The 18,496-nt window shown below is 42.9% G+C and overlaps 1 protein-coding gene across 1 annotated transcript in view; it reads right to left on the bottom strand.

The window, feature by feature from the left end:
* HTR4 (5-hydroxytryptamine receptor 4) overlaps positions 1–9,540 on the bottom strand; it is a 59,407-nt gene extending 49,867 nt beyond the window's left edge. The window contains exons 1-3 of the mRNA XM_077769057.1: positions 9,500–9,540; positions 7,288–7,413; positions 5,804–6,004 (exon numbers count right to left, since the gene is read on the bottom strand). Coding sequence (XP_077625183.1) covers positions 5,804–6,004; positions 7,288–7,413; positions 9,500–9,540 — 368 coding nt within the window. The remainder of the gene's footprint in view (positions 1–5,803; positions 6,005–7,287; positions 7,414–9,499) is intronic.
* Between the last annotated feature and the right edge of the window lie 8,956 nt (positions 9,541–18,496).

Here is an 18,496-nt window from a genome sequence, read left to right as displayed (position 1 = left end):
ACTCACTTGTCTAAGCCCAGCCTGAGACTGAATCCAACAAGAAAACAGCAGAGGGACAAGGAGGACAGATATAAAGAGAGGAACAGAGACAGAAACAGAGACGGAAGACACAGAGAAGAAAGAAGAGAAGATAGAGTCAAAGAGGAGAGAGAGACAGACAGAGGGAGAGAAGGAGCCTAGATGGCATTGTTCCAACCCCGTAGACAGCCATGTCTGAGGCCAGACTTTTCAGCTAATTGAACCAATCAATTAATTTTCTGTCACGTGCTGCAGAAAAAGACCTTACTAATATATCCGAGAAGCGAGTTGGTCAAAACACTACATTCAGGCAATTCATCGGGATGTATACAGAGAAAGCCCTTTTCAGAAGCTTATATAAAGCTACATCCATTTGAGGAAACTAAAAATATATTCACTGAAGTCTGCTTCTTGCATATCAAATGACTGGAATTTGCAGAGGGCTACTGCTTACAGTGGTACCTCTAGGCTGTACAGCTGTGGAGGCGCAGAGGGAGAACAGAGACATTTTTATGTTCTGCTCGTAAACTGATGGCACTTTGTTCACAACGCTCAGGTATTATTGTCATGCTCATTAAAAACTGTGATGGGGGGGTTGCCTGGGTGGCTCAGTTGGTTAAGCATTCAACTTTGGCTGAGGTCACCATCTCACAGTTTATGAGTTTGAGCCCGGCATCAGGCTCTGTGCTGACAGCTCAGAGCCTGGAGCCTGCTTCAGATTCTGTGTCTTCTCTCTCTGCCCCTCCCCTGCTCTGTCTCTGTCTCTCTCAATAATAAATACACATTTAAAAAGATTTTTAAAAACCTGTGATGATTAGAAAAGACACTGCTTGAAATGGATAAGACACAAGGTCATGGATGGGAGTGGGACCAAGGAAGACAAATGTGAGGGTCAGTGGAGGAGGTGGTGAGGGCTCCCACGGGAAGAATCCAGGGAATTTTGTGAGAAAGTAGAGAGGACACGTTGGTCAGAAAGACTTCTGTCCTCTCTGCCTTGCTCGGATCTCAGAGGGAACTCCTAACACTAAGGTTAGAATGTTCTCAGTGACTGGAGAATGTGCTGGTCTAGAAGCACTTTCAGCCAAAGGCTATCCGGGACACTTCTGTGCTCAATTTCTAGCAAAGGGAAGCTTAAAGTTTAAAACACGTATTTTAGAAGTTAGTAAAAGTGATGGGTCCCATCCCCGATCCATCTGATCACCTAGTCCAGCCGGGACCATTTTAACTACCCTACATATAACCATTGTTGATGGTTTGGTGCAATTTCATTCATATTCTCATTCTCTCTCTCTCTCTCTCTCTCTCTCTCTCTCCCTCTCTCTCTCACACACACACACACACACACATACACACACACACTCATGTATACCTAAATACAAATATCTCTATATTTATTTTACAAAAGTGGAATCATTCTAAACACTAAAATCTGACACTTGCTTCCCCCTCCACCCAATACCACACCAGTGATATCTTTCTAGGGCCAACACACATAGCTATTTCTCATGGTTTTTAGTGGCTAGATTAAAAACAGTCCTCTATTACAGATACTTGTTTGGTTTTCATTCACCACAGAACCTTTGATTCAAAATAATCAACTGTACTATAGCGCTTTTAATGCAGTTTTCTGGTCTCCCATGACCCACACTATACGATGCATGTAGTTTAATTATGCTTTGGAAATTATTTTTAATGAGGCAATAAACTTTCATTAATTGGATTCAAGTCTCAAAGCACCAGGAAGTACAGTGGATGGAGCACTGTGGTTGGGAAAAAGCATTTTATAATATTAATGGAGTCCTGCTTCTTGCTTTTATCCAAGGGTCTGCCATCCGGGAGGAATTAAGAATCTCAGTGAGCGTTTTTGCCTGGGAAGCACTACCTGAGATCACTAATCCCCATAGACTCATGGTAGTTCCATGAGAGGAAGACAAACATCTTAACCCGAATCACGCGATGAACAATGGCGTCACACCCCACTGACACACGCCCCCTGTGCTCTGGCCCAGCCCAACTGTCAGGCGGGGATGGACAGAGCAAAAATAGAAGCTGAATGATAAATAAAAGCTTATGCTTCCAGGCTAAGATGTAGTGTTGTCATGTTCAGGGTGGACCTTCCATTCCAGTGAGAATATCATTCTTGGGACAGAAGATGCTAGAAAGAATTGGCAACCTTCCCAGGCTCCCTGAGGAAAACCAACCCAACGAAACCATCTGACTCCATCTTATGTATGGTATCAGAGTTTTTGATGTCCACTATTGGAGAAGGAAATGGAACTAATGGCGGCACGAAAAGGAATTTTTGAGAGAATTGCCTCAAAAAAAGAGTACTGAACACTCCATTTGTTGAATAGTGTTTACAAAATCCCTAAATCATTATTTATGTAATTCTTGGTTAGTTGTTAATTTTCCCATTAAAAGGTCAGTTCCATGAGGGTGAGGACCTTGTCCTTACTCATATCTTTGCACTTTCTCCTCTTGGTGGAGATAGAGACATATGAGTGAAATCATATGTGTAATATAAGAAACAAATGAACAAACACAGAGAAAAAAAAGAGTCACCCCCCCCCATTCTTAAATACAGAGAACAAACTGGGGGTTGCCTGAGGGGAGATGGGGATGGGTCAAATAGATAAAGAGGAATAAGAGGTGTAAACTTCCAGTTTTTTCCATCTCATCACAGAGATGAAAAGCACAGCATAGGGAACATAGTCAATAAGATTGTAATAACTGTGTGTGGTGACAGATGGTCACTATACTTATCACAGTGAGTATTAAATAATACATAGAATTGTTGAAGCATTATGTGTACACATGAAAGTAATATAACACAGCATGTTAATTATACTTCAATAAAAGAGCATAAATGCAAAAAAAAAAAAGGAATAGATTTTAACCACTGCACTACATTTTACAAAGAAGAATCAGTTTGATGAGATCAGGAAGAGCTTCCAGAAGGAGGAAAGGATTGAGCTAAAGTCTGAAAGATATGCAAGACAGGAGGGGGCAAAGGAGTTTCCAGGCTGAGGGAGGAGCCAAGGCCATAAGGTGGCTGTGCACAGAGCGCTGGAGAGAGAAAGGAGGCAAAGACAGCTTGCAGCCCAGGGAGTAAAGCTGGTGAAGGGCATCAAGTGAGGCTGGGGACACAGACGGGGAACAGATGGCACAAAACCCTATGGGCCAAGGAGTCTGGTCTTGATCTTCAGTGCAGTGAATAGCCATGGAAGGGTTGTAAGCAAAGAACAACAAGATCAGAGCTGCATGTTGACTCTGGCTATGAGATCTCATAAGAGGTGAGCAGAGTGGAGGAGGATAAAGTAGATGTGGGGAGAACGATCCAGAGGTTGCTGAAGCGGCATATGCAAGAGATGGCATTAGTTTGGACTAGCATGATAAAAGATGGAGAGAGACAGAGCAGGATGTGTTTAGCAAAGAAAATCAGTAGGACTTATTGATTAAATACCGCAATAAGCATAACTACCTGATTTCTGGATGAAGCAGCTGCTGGAGCAGCTATTCACTGAGGAGGTCCAAGTTTGATAAGAAAGATCAGGAGGTGCATGAATAGTTGCAGGAAACTGAAATTAACATCCACCAGCATTGTGTACTGTGCCAAGCTGGGCCAACGCTACACCTTTGATGGACTATCTAACTTAATCCTTTTTTTTTTTTTAAATTTATTTCTAGGAGAGAGAGAGAGAGACAGCGTGAGCAGGGGAGGGTCAGAGAGAGAGGGAGACACAGACTGAAACAGGCTCCAGGCTCTGAGCTGGCAGTCAGCACAGAGCCCGACGCAGGGCTCGAACCCACGAACCGCGAGATCATGACCTAAGCGAAAGTCGGACGCTTAACCGACTAAGCCACCCAGGCACCCCTATCTAACTTAATCCTAACTGCAATCCTATAGGACAGGTGCTATTGCACCCACTTTTAGAGATGAGAAAACAGAGACTCAGAAAAGCTTAATAACTTGAGACCATTCTCGGAGCTAAACACTGGCAGAGCTGGGGTTTGAATCCAAACCTCTTCAGTTCTAAAGCAGATGGTTCATCATGACCAGACCATGCTGCTTCATGATAATGCTGCCTCCTCGGGGAAAATTCCATGATTTCTAAAGCACCTGATAGTTCATCTGGAACTCTGAAGCCAACTCTTCCTAGGGAAACTTCATTCCCTCTCTCAGGGCCGCTCAGAGTCAATTGTCCATACTAGGAAGATGATTCTATATATCGCCCCATTCTACACTCCCTACTCAGCTCATTTTCTTCCCCTTGCTTTTACCCAAAGCTCAAGGTTACCTCTGTGTCCCACGATCTTCTTAAATTTGTCTTCTCCAAGTCCCTACAATACTTTCAGTCTCAGCACTCAATTTTGGAATAATCACATGTCAGCTACCCCGCAAGATTTCCATGCATGTTGTACTCCCTTACATTTTGTCTCTTCTCATGTGAACTTTAATACGGTGTATAGTGACTGTCTTAAAGTGTTTCATGTACTGAAGTTGGACCATTGTCAACAAGCTAATAAACACAAGTTTCAAACTATGACACACTTTGGGTCTGCTTGCCAATGAACGGTTCAGTTTTACCAATGTCACTATCTGTAGTTATAGAGTCTCATTAGACGTACATTTAATTTAAGCACATTCAACTCTATGTTCTTGGCAGAGCAAGAGAGAGAAAGAATTTGCACAATTTAAATAGAGCAGGCCCTTACACCTGCCATTCCAATCAATAAGCATACATCCCATGGGACAGGAGATGAATCCGCTGTTCCCACAGCTGGCTTCAGGCCCTCAGGACCTTCTCCAGTGTCAGTAATTCTCTGTACAGACTGATTTTAGTGTTTAAGGACACATATTTTAGATACATCACAATCTAATTTTAGTCCAGTGCTTTTCCTATTCCACTGTTAAAGACACAGTGACCTATCCCTAGACTGGAAGAATAACTGGGTCTGTTGGATCCTCCAGAAACTGGAAAGGCTTGTCCCTTGGGAATTCTGATAACATGTTACTGGCACACGTTATCAGAATTTGGGAACTATCCCTCTGATACCAATACCAAGATGGCGGCCTATGACCCTGTAAATCAGCTGACCTTTAAACCGCATTCTGCTTTTATGGCTAATTACAAATGAGCAGGAATTGGAAAACAAAAAGCCCAAATACCACTGATTAATGTACATCTCAAACAAATAAGGCAACGATGGAAATCAGCCAGCCTCGTGAAGTCAAATGTGAAGCCAAGGAATAAAGTTATGCAAAGGAATTCAATGCTAGCCGTGCATTCCCGAAACAAATCATTATAGGGGATTTTAAAATCATCTTTGACCTTCTGGAAAAGATTCTCCACAGTTGCATGCACATACCTAAATCTGCATATAAAATTATGATATGGACATGTTTTGGGGGAGGAGGTCATGTTTGAACATCAAGCTATCATTCTGAACTGCCCCGGCTGCCTCCTGGCTAGGCATATTACTTCTTGCTCCCTCAGAGTTTGTTTGTGCCATCAGCATACATTTAGAGCTCTACCTTAAACTGACTGCCAGTACCTCTCACTCTTCAGATTGTGTTCCAAGCCTTACAAACCTCTGTGTCTGCAGGATCTGAGGGAGGGCCTGACTAAAAAAGAGCCCTCTGCAAAGACTAGTTAGTGGGGGAATCAGTAAGTAACCAGATTATCACTTCTAATGAATTAGGGAAGGAAGAAAGGCGTGGCCCAATAGTCATCAGGTCCTTGTCCCAGCACGGAGCTCTGCTGTCACACTGCTCTGTCCTTACCTGTCCAAAGAAATGCAGCACAGGTGAAAAATCGATGCTGTCGTGAGCAGGACATCTAGAGATGTCCGGACCAGGCAAAACATCTCCCCATAAATCCAGATGTCTTGAACCAGCTCGATGGCACCAAAGGGCATCACCAGCACCGAGACCAGCAGATCCGCAAAGGCGAGGGATACGATGAAATAATTGGTTTTTATCTTCCTGTGAGAAAAAAGTATAAGAGAGAAGGCACGGGGAGAGACAAAGGAAAAGGTGGGAGAAAGGGGCAGGAGAGAAGAAAAGAGGAGTAGGAGACAAAGAAAGAAGGGAGAGAGACAAAAGAAAGAAAAGTCAAACATGCAATGCATTCTGTGAAATTCCCTTTCCCCCAATGTCATGCAGCGTGTGTGGTCCAGCCACCCCTCATATCTCCAGGCCTCCTTGCACCCTAATCCCTCTCATCTTCTTTCCTGCGGCCACAATGGCCTGATTTGAGCCCCTGTTCAGGAGGCATGACACTCCTCCCAAGGGCCTCTACACAGGCTTCTCTCTCTCCCCACCAGCCCTTTCCTTCTGGCCTTGTCTGGTTATTCTCGGGGGGCCCTCCCAAGCACCCTCCTCACAAATGGTGTCAAATTCCACCATTTTCTGCTCTTAGACTGACAGTTGACTGCTGTGTGCCTCCCATTTGGGCCAGCACTGTGCTTTTACACTTTCCTTTGCATCCTAAGTGGATTAATGCCCGCCTGGCTTAGAGAGGAAGGCTCTAGATAAGGCAGGACTGTATCTTTTTTCCCGTTTTATGGCCTGGTTGTTCTCGATCCAAGCTCGACACCAGAATCACCTGGTGAATTTTTATAAATATTGATGCCCAGGTCTCTCACCAGATCAATTAGTTCAGAGACTTTGGATGATTAACACCCCGCCCCAAGGTTGTCAGATAAAATATAGGCCTCTGAGTTAAATTTCAATTTCAGATAACAATGGATAATTATTTACTATAAGTATGTTCCAGATACTGCATGATACATACTCATGCTATACATTAGCAATTTTCAAAAGGTCTTCTGGTGATTTTAACTGCAGCTGGGTTGAGATTGACGAAGTGGAAAGAACAGAAGATACAGATTTCAATCCAGATCAGTCACTGGGCTGTTGCCCCTCTCTGAACCACTGATAAACTGGGGAGGTTACATTAGATACGCTCTCAACTATTGTATATATATAGTGATCACAACAATTACCAATCTCCCCCTCCCCTTCCCTGCCCAAACCCAAAGTTGAACACAGGAAAAAAAGACAGGATCGAGACGCACATAAGTGCTTACACCGGTTATGTTACCATGGGGAAGTCACGTGTGATCTCTTCCCTGCTCTGTTTTGCCAAGACCATTTCCCTCTCACAATTCAGACTGTAATGGGATTCATAGTTCAGACCCCAGCTCTCCAGGGAGAGCCTCGAACTCCACCCCGGTTTCCTTGGGAGGTCTCTTCCTGCTACTCACCTGAGCTGCCTGTCCCTGCACACAGCCACCATCACCAGCAAGTTCCCCAGGATGGCCATCAGGATAACCGCCGAGAGAAACGTGAGCAGCACGACCTTCTCCACTGACCCAAAACCCTCCTTGGAACTGGAAGACACACGCACACGTGCACGCATGCGCGCGCACACACACACAGAATTGAAGGGAACTCTGAGACACAGGAAAGGAAATTAAGTTTTTCCTCATTTATCTTCAGGAAGGTGGCTGCACCGTCAGCAGCCGTAATACACATTTACTGTGCACCTGGTATATGTCAATGTCTATACTTGTCACTTTACATATTATCCCATTTAACTCCTACATAGCGAGGAGGCGGCGGCTCAGAGAGGTGAAGTAACTTGCCTGCCATTACACAGTTATACTCCTTCAGAGAATTTGTGGCTTTCCTTCAGAGCACTCACCTCAGCCTGCACTCAGAAGTGTTATTTGGTTGATTCCTGCTGCGCACACCTCCCCAGCCAGAATGTGAGCTCCACTAGGCGGAGAAATTGCCCATTTTATCCACTCATCAGTTCAGTCTCAAGGCATCACTCACATTTGTCGGATGAAGGAAAGTTCATGTTGGATGAATGAATGCCAGTAACTGAAAGCAGGATATGCATGAATAGAAGGTCAACCTGTCTCCAGGACCCCACCCTTGCCCATGCAGAAGCCACCATGTGCAGGTGGGCTGTCGCAGGGAGAGGTCAGGGCAAAAAATTGTTCTAGCAAAAAATTGACCTGAATCAACTGATCTCGGATTCTGTGAACTCCACTGGCAAGATAGCAGCCAATCAATAAGCTCAGGGATTCCTTCCAACTGCCCTGAATCACATTTCTTTTGGTGCGTGATAGAATAGCTCAAATTTGTGTTCTTGTCAATTTCAGCATCTGATTTGATCCTGTGAACCCCGCTCTCCTACTGTAAACTTGGCATTTTGTTTTATTAGCTTGGAAGCAAGTGTCTTCATCAGTAAAAGCATAAAATCTGTAGGTTATTAAAAAGCTGTAGAAAAAAGTTTGTTTTTAATAGAGTAGTAATAAAATTTTCTTTTTTAATCACGTTTCAAAGGGTCTCAAGACTCTCAGACCCAAACCCTACATTTCAACATGGAGCAGCTGAGGCCCAGAGTGGAGAACTCAATTGTTGAAGTGTATTAGTGTCTGGCCTGGGAGACACTGCTTGTCCCATGAGCCTGGAAATACACGGTCCCAAGCAGCAAGAAACAGCAATCTTGACTGAGCTACTTTGAAAACCAAGATGGCCACTGGCCCCAAATGGCGCACCCCAGCAATTCCTAGCTCTGGCCTCATCCCAAATTGTTCTCCATTAGGCCTGGCATGGAAGATAGGGTGCCACCCGGAATAAGGAACCAGTATTACAGTGGCTGGAGAATCAGCAAGGTCCTCCACTCTGCTGATAAGCATTAGTATTGATTGAAGTCATTATGACTAAGGCTCATAGAAAGAAATTCAAATTATGTTCATCTAAATCAATCTTTCACATCCAAGTTCCAACTCTCCACGTGTTACAAGTATTGAACAGGGAAGATTTGATGCATGAGGAAAAAGACTTCAGCAGGGTGATACAGCGACCCCAAACTAATGCGATCTTAGGCCATGTTACTTCAAGTAAAGTGTCTAACAAAAAGGGTGTGAGTGGGGTTTCCCCTTGTTCTTCTCAGAGGCTCTGACTGAGAACCCTTTGGAAACATCTTCCCCTCACAAAGCCTCTGTCCTTGCTGTGCCTGCCTCCTGGAATGCTTCTTCAGGGCTGGCTTCTTCTTGTCACTCAAGTCTTGGTCAAGTTAAGCCCTGTTTAATGTGCCACAACCCACAAACATTTTGCAGTTTCTTTGAACCACTTGTTATCCGAAATGACTTCTGTTGTTAATTACTGCCNCAGCTCCTTTGTCTATCTTTTTCACTGCAATTCCCGGGTCCCAGCACAGCGTCTAGTCTGTAATAGGTGCATACACATTATATGTATATAATGTATGTGTATGTGTATGTGTATGCGTAGTCCATAGGAAATGCTCAGTTATTGCCTAATTAAGTAAAAGAAAATCATACTGCCTTCATAATGGGAAAGTTTATTCTTCAACATCTTTGAAGACTGGTTGAAGGCACACAGAAGATTCTGCCTAGAGAAGAGAAGGCCCAGAGATAAGACACAAAAGCTATTTTTAACTACCTTGAAGCACTGTCATCTGAAATGAGAGCAGATTCATGCATTCATTCATTCAACAATCTTTTCTGAGCACCTCCTCTGCATTAGGCATTGTTGTACGTCTTGCGGAAGCAGATAAGCAAAACAGAGAACAGACAATGAATAAATAAATAAGAAAATATGTAAAGTATCAGCCGGTAATACACACTATGGTAAAAAAAAAAAATCTAGGAGGGAGAGGGGGACAGGACTGCCAGAGGGGGAAGAAGGGCCGGCTATATAATAAGAGTTGTCACAGAAGGCTCTGTGATAGGGTTGTCACACTTTATGTCCTGCAGATCTGTGGAATGAAGTGGGACCAGTGATCAGGGAGTAAGCAGTGGTTCTCAACTTTGGTTACATATTGAAATTACCTAAGGAACTTTAAAAAGTGTTGGTGCATGGACTCCAGTCTCAAAGACACTGATTTAATTGGTCTGGGTTTGGCAGTCTAAATACTGGAATTTTTAAAAGCTCTCCAGTGATTCTGATGTGCAATCAGGGTTGAGAATCACTGCCAGAGAAAGGTAAGATTTAGTAATTGGGTAGTAGGACTTTCTAACAACTAAGGATGATCCGCAACAGCTTCCTTGTGTTGTTTTGAACTCCCTGGCTCAAGAAATGTTTAAGAATACCTAGATGTCAATAAAATACCACTTCACACACGTTAAGATGGCCATTATAAAATAAAACAAAACTGAAAAGTGTCAATAACCACGTGGAGACATCAGAACTCTTGCACATCCTGGTGGAAATGTAAAACAGTCCATCCACTACGGAAAGCAGTTTCTAAAAAGAAATTTTCTCAAAAGTTTCTAAAAAGGCTAACCTTAGAATGACCAGATGATTCACGAATGCTACTCCTAGGTATATACCCCCAAAGAATTGAAAGCAGGGACATAAATATTTTTATACCTATGTTTATAGCAACATTATTCACAGTAGTAAAAAGGCAGAAATGACCCAAGCGGCCATCAACAGATAAACGGATGAACAAAATGTGGTATAGACATACTACAGAATATTAATCAGCCATAAAAAGAAATGAAGTTTGGGAACATGCTACAATGTGGATAAACCTGGAAATGGATAGTGATGATGGTTCTGCACCATCGTGAATGTACTTACTGTCACTGGATTATATATTTAAAATGGTTATTTTATATACTAATGGTAAATTTTATGTTACATATATCTTATCACAATAAAAAAAAGTTTATTTGGGGGTGCCTGGGTGGCTCAGTCGGTTAAGTGTCTGGCTTCAGCTCAGGTCATGATCTCACAGTTTGTGAGTTCGAGTCCCGCACTGGGCTCTATGCTGACAGCTCAGAGCCTGGAGCCTGCTTCAGATGCTGTGTCTCCCTCTCTCTCTCTGCCCCTCCCCTGCTTGCTTGCTGTCTCTCTCTCTCTCTCTCTCTCTCTCAAAAAAAATAAAAATAAAAGTTTATATGGATGGCCACAAGTAGGACTCTGTATCAGTATATCAAGCCCCTGTGTCGGAGGCAGGTTGGACTGGCTGGTTTTAAGTCACTTTCTTATCTGTGGACAATGATCTGAACATACTCTTAGAACATGGATTCTCTATCAACCACATCCTTGTCATTAGAACCATCTCCCCTACACCGCCTTTCCTCTTATAGGAGAAAAAACCAGCTTCAGGGTATGTGGTGAACACCTCTGGCACCAGCGAATATATATTTCAAAGCAAAGGGGAATATCAGGGTCAGAGATTCCCAATTCAATGTTATGGTTCACTTGTGGCACGCCAATTAGGAGCTAAGAATAACTAAACTTGCAACTGTGAGTGACAAGCAAAATTTAACAATAGAAGGAGTTTTTCTAGTGAAACAGAACCATCCACTGAACTAAATGTAAGTCCAGTGGTAATTAAAATAAATCAGGGATCGCTTCAGCAAAATCCATGTTAGATCACTGGGTTACCTTGGACACCCTCCAACCACTGCCTGCCAACCCCTACCAGGGACGTCTCATCGAGCCCAAGAGCTGTCCACTCCACTAAATTGGTTCTTTGACACTCATTCTTGTGAGAAATTTTGCTTTCTCTTCTCTTTTGCTTCTTTCAGTGATGTCTTGATCTATTAATAAAGAAACCCCATACACTTGCTGGCTCTGTGTACGATTTTCTCTGCTCTTGATGGAAGAAAACCTAGGACAGTAATTCTGGGTAAATTTCCCCCTAGGTCAGTGTATGTGAAAATGGATTATGAATGATAAAGTAAAATATAAATAAGTAATCATTGGTAGTAGTAGTATCAGAAGTCTGCAGAGGGACAATAGCCCATAGAAATTTTAGGTTTGTTTGTCACATTATCCAGAACAATTGGTTTCAAGGGCATGCGTGCACGTGCACGCATGCGCGCACACACACACACACACACACACACACACACACACTTTCTTAGGAGTCAAGAATACTCTTCTCTTTTTTTGCATTGGCCATGTTAATAACAGCTATATAACTTCTCCAAGCCCTCAGTTTCTTCATGGACCAGTTAAGGAAGTTAGATTAAACCTTGCGTTTATCAAATATGTATTGATTGTCAACCATATGCCAAGCATTGTGCTAAACACAGGGCACAGAGACCCGTGTGACAGAGACCCGATGTTCATGGAGTTCACACTCTTAATGGAAAAGGACAACAAGCAAGTGCACAGCGAAAGAAATATACTTGGTGATCGGTACTTCAAAGTGATACTCTCAAACTTTAATGTTCATTTACATCTACTGGGGATCTTGTCAAAANCCTAGTCTCATGAAGAGCATCAGGGATACTCATGCTGCTGGTTCATGAATCACACTTGGGGTTGTAAAACTCTCAAGGGCATCGACATGATGGTGAATGGAGAGTAACTGGATTAGAGGGAAGCTAGGTACCCAGGCACCATGGGAAGCGATGTTCAGCTGGATTGTGATGCATGCAGAGGTGCAGAGGATCCATGAATTAGAGGATCCAGGAGAAGAGCAAGGGCCAGAGTCCCAAGACGTTTTGTGTTTACTATCAGAGGGTGATGAGCAAGGAATAAAGATTCTGGGGTGGGCTCTGAAAAACTGAAAAATAGCCAGAAGCCAGATCCCTTGGGCTTTGTATGCACTGCTGAGAAGCGTATGTTCTATTAGACAATAAATGAGAATGCAGTGACGTGATTTAAGCAGAAAAGTAGCCCCGGGAATGTACGTGTGAGAGAAAGTAAGTGAACTTGTCATGGGCCCTTGCCAAAGCTCAGGAGAGTGATGGCGGTGGCTTGGAGTAGGGTGGCGGCTATGGGTGGAATAAACGTATATTTGGGAATTAAAGGGATAGGTAGAACAACACATCAATGGAAGGATAAGAAGAAATGGAAATCACATTTCTGAATTGCTCATCTGAGTAGTGAGATAGGGATTTAATGAGATGAGAAAAATATATTGTATGAAACACCTATAAGACATTTAAGTGAAGGGGCACCTGGCTGGCTCAGTCAGAAGAGCCTGCGACTCTTGATCTTGGGGGTTGTATGTTCAAGCCCCATGTTAGGTACAAAGATTACTAAAAAAATTTTTTAATGTTTATTTATTTTTGAGAGAGACAGAGCATGAACAGGAGAGGGGCAGAGAGAGAGGGAGACACGGAATCTGGAGCAGGAAGCAGGATCTAGGCTCTGAGCTGTCAGCACAGAGCCTGATGCAGAACGCAAACCGCGAGATCACGACCTGAGCTGAAGTCGGACGCTCAACCGACTGAGCCACCCAGGTGCCCCTCTCCCAAATTCTTTAAAAGGCATTCAAGTGAATGTGTCAAAGAGGCAACTGAATATGTGTGTCTGAAGTTCAGAAAAGATGTCTGGGAAGGAGATAAATACACTTGGGATTTCCAGCGCTTGATGGGATTTAGATCCCCAAGTGTCCCCTTGAATACTCCCCAGTGATAGCACAGAGCCACTTCTTTAAACATTTTTTTTATGCTTTATTGATTTCTAGGAGAGAGAGAGAGAGACAGCGTGAGCAGGGGAGGGTCAGAAAGAGAGGGAGTCACAGACTGAAACAGGCTCCAGGCTCTGAGCTGGCAGTCAGCACAGAGCCCGACGTGGGGCTCGAACCCACGAACTGTGAGATCATGACCTAAGCGAAAGCCAGACATTTAACCAACTAAGCCACCCAGGCGCCCCAGCACAGAGCCACTTCTGAGAGTGAGGGGAGCCAAGGAGGCAGGACAAGTAGAGCGGTTCTTCTGTTTCTTTTTATGTATTGAATTTTGTAATAAAACTCCATTTTGATAAGAGGGCTCCCTCACTAGATCCATGCTCTCTGGAGAACATGTCTCCTCTCCCATTCCTTGTAAGTCCAGGTCACAAGGGGAACGTCTTTTGTGTAAATGCACACAGCACATCCACACAGGAGCCCAGAGAGTTTAAAATACTCCCTATACGAGGCTTTCTTCACCCATTCTGCCCACCACTGCACTGAAAGAACTGCAGGTAAATTAGAGAAGACAGTATTTATTTTCTTGCCAAAGGTCGGCACAAAGGATGCAAAGGTACTCTGACTTAAAAGAGAGACCCTGACTAAAACTGGATTGTTTTTCTAGTGTGACTTTTAGTACCATTAAATGTAAGGCCCCTGGTGTTCTCCATAAAGAGAAAAGACTGGGTATTGGCCAAGATGGCCGTACCTTTCTGGTCGCCTTGACTAAACTGTAGATAGACTTCTCCCTGTCTCTAGGTTCTGGCTTCCCATTTCTTTCAGTATTTGGTTGATTTATTTACTTATTTTTTTAAATTGAAGGGCAGCTGGATGGCTCAGTCGGTTAAGCGTCCAACTTCAGCTCAGGTCATGCTCTCATAGTTCTTAAGTTCGAGCCCCGAGTTGGGCTCTGTGCTGACAGCTCAGAGTCTAGAGCCTGCCTCAGATTCTGTGTCTCCCTCTCTCTCTGCCCCTTCCCCCACTCACACTCTGTCTTTCTCTCTCTCTCTTAAAAATAAACATTAAAAAAGTTTTTAAAGTCAAAATATGGTTAACATATACTGTTGTACTAGTTTTAGGTGTATCGCATAGTGATTCAACGTTTATATGCATTACAAAATGTTCACCGCTGTAAGTGTAGTTTCAATCTGTTACCGCACAAACTTATTACAGTACTAGTGACTATATTCCCTCTACTGTACTTTATATCCCTGTAACTTAATTTATTTTATAAGTGGAAATTTGCACCTCTTGATCCTCTCCACTTATTTCACCCATACCCCCTCCCCCCCACCCGGGCAACCAACCACCAATTCGTTCTTTGTACTTTATGCACCTGTTTCTGATTTGGGGTTTTGTTTTTTTTTTGTTCATTTATTCTATATTTTCGAATCCACATACAAATGAAATCGTATGGCATTTGTCTTGCTCTGTCTGATGTATTTCACTTAGCACTATACCCTGTAGGTTTATCCACGTTGTCACAAATGGCAGGGCTTTATTCTTTTTTGTGGCTGAGTAACATTCCATTGTATATGTACCATATCTTCTTTATCCATTCATGTATCCATGGTAGCTTAGGCTGCTTCTATATCTTGACTCCTGTAAATAATGCTGCAATAAACATAGAGGGACATGTATCTTTCTGAATTAGCGTGTTCACTCTCTTTGGGTAAAGACCCAGACGTGAAATTACTGGATCATATGCCATTTTTATTTTCAATTTCTTGAGGACCTTCCATTAGTGGCAGCACTAATTTACGTTCCCACCAACACAAGCATTCCCTTTTTTCCCACAAGCTCACCAGCACTTGTTATTTCTTGTCTTTTTGATACTAGCCATTCTGACAAGTGTGATCTTAAAGCATTTACTTTAGAAAACTTGTAATTGTAGATGGTTTCTCTGGCCCTCTGGGATATAAATATTTTTAAAAGCCTCTTTCCAGTTTTACAAGCTAGAACAGCTTTTCTCATGAACCTAGCAGCCATCCCTTTGAAATGTTACCATCAAGCGGCGCCTGGGTGGCTTAGTCAGTTAAGCGTCCGACTTTCGCTTAGGTCATGATCTCGCAGTTCGTGGGTTCGAGCACCGTGTCAGGCTCTGTGCTGACTGCCAGCTCAGAGCCTGGAGCCTGTTTCAGTCTATGACTCCCTCTCTCTCTGACCCTCCCCTGCTCATGCTGTCTCTCTCTCTCTCTCCTAGAAAAAAAAAATTTGAAATGTTACCATCAAGTAAGACAGAGTCCCAATCTCCCAGTTTCTGTGGGAGGGTTAGGAGCCTAAGTCCAGTAGACACATTGCTCCCAATTATAAAACTACCTTCTGTTTCCTTTGGTAAGGCCACATACCAAACACAGATAGCCTGTAATTCCCACCCCCACTCCATTCCTGGAAACCTCTCCAGTCCTCTGCTTCAGTGAAATTGAGTTCAGGCTGGATCCTGGGTTCTTTCCCCAATAGCAACAGCCTTGAAAAAGTCATCCTCTTCTGTTTCATTTTCTCCAGTGCAATTTTTGCTTTGGCAGTATACATCATTTTTACAACTTATGATGTGTGTGTGTACTGTCTTCATTACCTTCATTGGTTGCCATGAACAAAATCCACAACAGTTGGAGTACATTCAGGAGACTTAAGCTCAGATAATATTTCCACTGGTAATATTTCTTCCATAAATTAATGTGTAAATGCTTTTGAGGTAAAGTAGAAATCACAGAGCCCAGGGGAATGTTAGCTATTTTCCTCTATACCACTAACTTTGGAAACATTGTAACTGTAACCTTTTCAAAGTGTACGTCATTTCCTTTCAATATGTGCATGTTTTTGTCCTGGGTTTCATGACGGTCTAATGTACAAACAATGGCCAGATCCTACATAACAGGAAAACTCTAACTGCCAATATCTGCAGCAACCTGTCCAGAAAGGTCAGGACTTCTTCAGTGGCTCTATTTCTTCCCTCCCACCTGCTTCCAACTGAAGACCAAACACGGAAAGCCAAACATGCCCCCCAAACCAATTACATGAGAGCCCCTGACTTCTTTTTAGCTCACCTCTTGTTTCCCTATGCCGACAACCTCCGATCAGAGAACAGCTGAAGCTCCGTTGTTTTCACCAGAAGCTTTTCTACTCTCTTGCCTGACTTTGAGTCTTTGCACACTTTGAGTAGGGATGGCCAACCCCCTTGCTGCAGCCTCTGCTGAATGCGTCTGTCCTCATTCATGTCTTAGTCCCTTTCCACATTCTATATATGTTCTAGGTGTTACACTTACTCAGAATCCTATATTTTCAAATACTCTGAGGAAGTGTTTCTTATTATTTGTTTTATATGACTTTGAGTTCTTAATGGTAAGTTTTCAGATCTTCCGGTTAGCTTTTTTTTTTTTTTTAGGTATGCTTTTTTCGCTTACAAAACCTTTTTTTTCCCCAGAAAAACTAAATATGATAATTCATATAAAACCATTCCCTAATAAGAGCATCAGAGCAGTGGTGCTCCAAAATCACCAGCGAATATCAAAGCTTGGTTAAAACATAGATTTCTGGATCCACCCACATCATTTCTAATTCCATACATCTGGGTGGGCCCCCAAATCTGCATTTCTAACAAGTCCCTAGGAGATGCTGATGCTGCAGGTCTGGGGACCACACTTTGGAGAGCACTGGACAGGACGCCCTCTATCCCAGCCCTCATGTCTCCATTGCAAATTACTTTCTTTCGCTTCCACGTTTGGAGCTTTCTGCTTAGAAGCAGGGAGATTCTGACATTGATTTATCGAGCACCTACTATATGGCAAACAATGCACTGGGGAGGTTTTCCATGCTGCCTCATTTCATCTTCTCAAGTACCATGTAATCTAATATCATGATGTCTTCTTTCTGAAGAGACTGGTGCTCAGCGTGTCTGGGAAACTTAAGCTCTTAAGCTATCAAGTGGTGCACCGGGACTTAAATCTACACATTCTGATTCCAAGCCCAGTGCTTTCTGCAGTAAATTTTAAACATGTTCATTTGAGATTGAATTCCTTAAAAAGACATGTTAAAGTTTTAGTTTTTGTCTAAACACTTAATATCCAACATGCTGATGATGACACTTTAATATGCCTTGTGAAAATATGCTGGCTACAGAAAATGGTAGGGATAGAGAAATCTTTATAGGAAGAAAACTATGAAAATGGAATTTCTAAGCAATTCTTTAAAAAACCTTGTTTCTGATTGTTTTTGAGGGTGGGAGGGTGGTGCTGGTGTTTGATGCACAGCTGATGAAGGTTAGATAATTTTCAAATGCAAACCTGTGGAGGAAAATTCTAGTGGCAAGCTTTTAACAAGCTTTTCAAGGGCCTCAGAGATTACACATATGGGGCATTAGAAAAACTTCAAAGCCCAAAGAGGCACTGTCTGTAGAGAGTATAATGGGAGTTCAAAGCTGCAAGGAATACAAAAGATATCAGGATCGAACACACTGTTATTTGAGGCCACGCCTGAATGCAAAGTCCAGCCAGGACCGATGGGACTAGGGGAGATGTACATTTGGGAAGATTCTCACTGCTGTGCAGTGTGTTAACGACCAGGGCTTCCATTCTTTCTGGAAATAAAATACTAAATGATAATGCCAGTAAATTGCACCTTAGAGGTGAGTCTCACTTTAAGAAGATCCATTCTTCTGGGGTGCCTCGGTGGCTCAGTCAATTAAATTGGTTAACCCTTGATTTTGGCTCAGGTCATGATCTCACAGTTCGTGAGATCAAGCCCTTGCATCAGGCTGTGCGCTGTTAATGCGGAGCCTGCTTGAGATTCTCTCTCTCCCTCTCTTTCTGCTCCTCCTCCAAGTGTGTGCATGCTCTCTCTCTCTCAACATAAATAAACTAAAAAAAAAAAAAGAAAGAAAGAAAAGAATATCCATCTTCCAAAATTGGAACTGAGCAAACAGCTTAAGAGAGAATTTTTTTATGGTACAGTTTTTATCCATATGCAAATTCAGTGGAGGGTCTCTGGTTTGTTTTGCAAATATCTCTTTCCCCACAGTTGTT

The sequence above is a fragment of the Crocuta crocuta genome, unplaced genomic scaffold, assembly GCF_008692635.1.
Source record: "Crocuta crocuta isolate KB4526 unplaced genomic scaffold, BGI_CrCroc_1.0 scaffold340, whole genome shotgun sequence".
Classification (NCBI taxonomy): Eukaryota; Metazoa; Chordata; class Mammalia; order Carnivora; family Hyaenidae; genus Crocuta; species Crocuta crocuta.
Note: the sequence above shows the minus strand (reverse complement) of the source record. Positions and strands in the feature narration are given on the sequence as shown.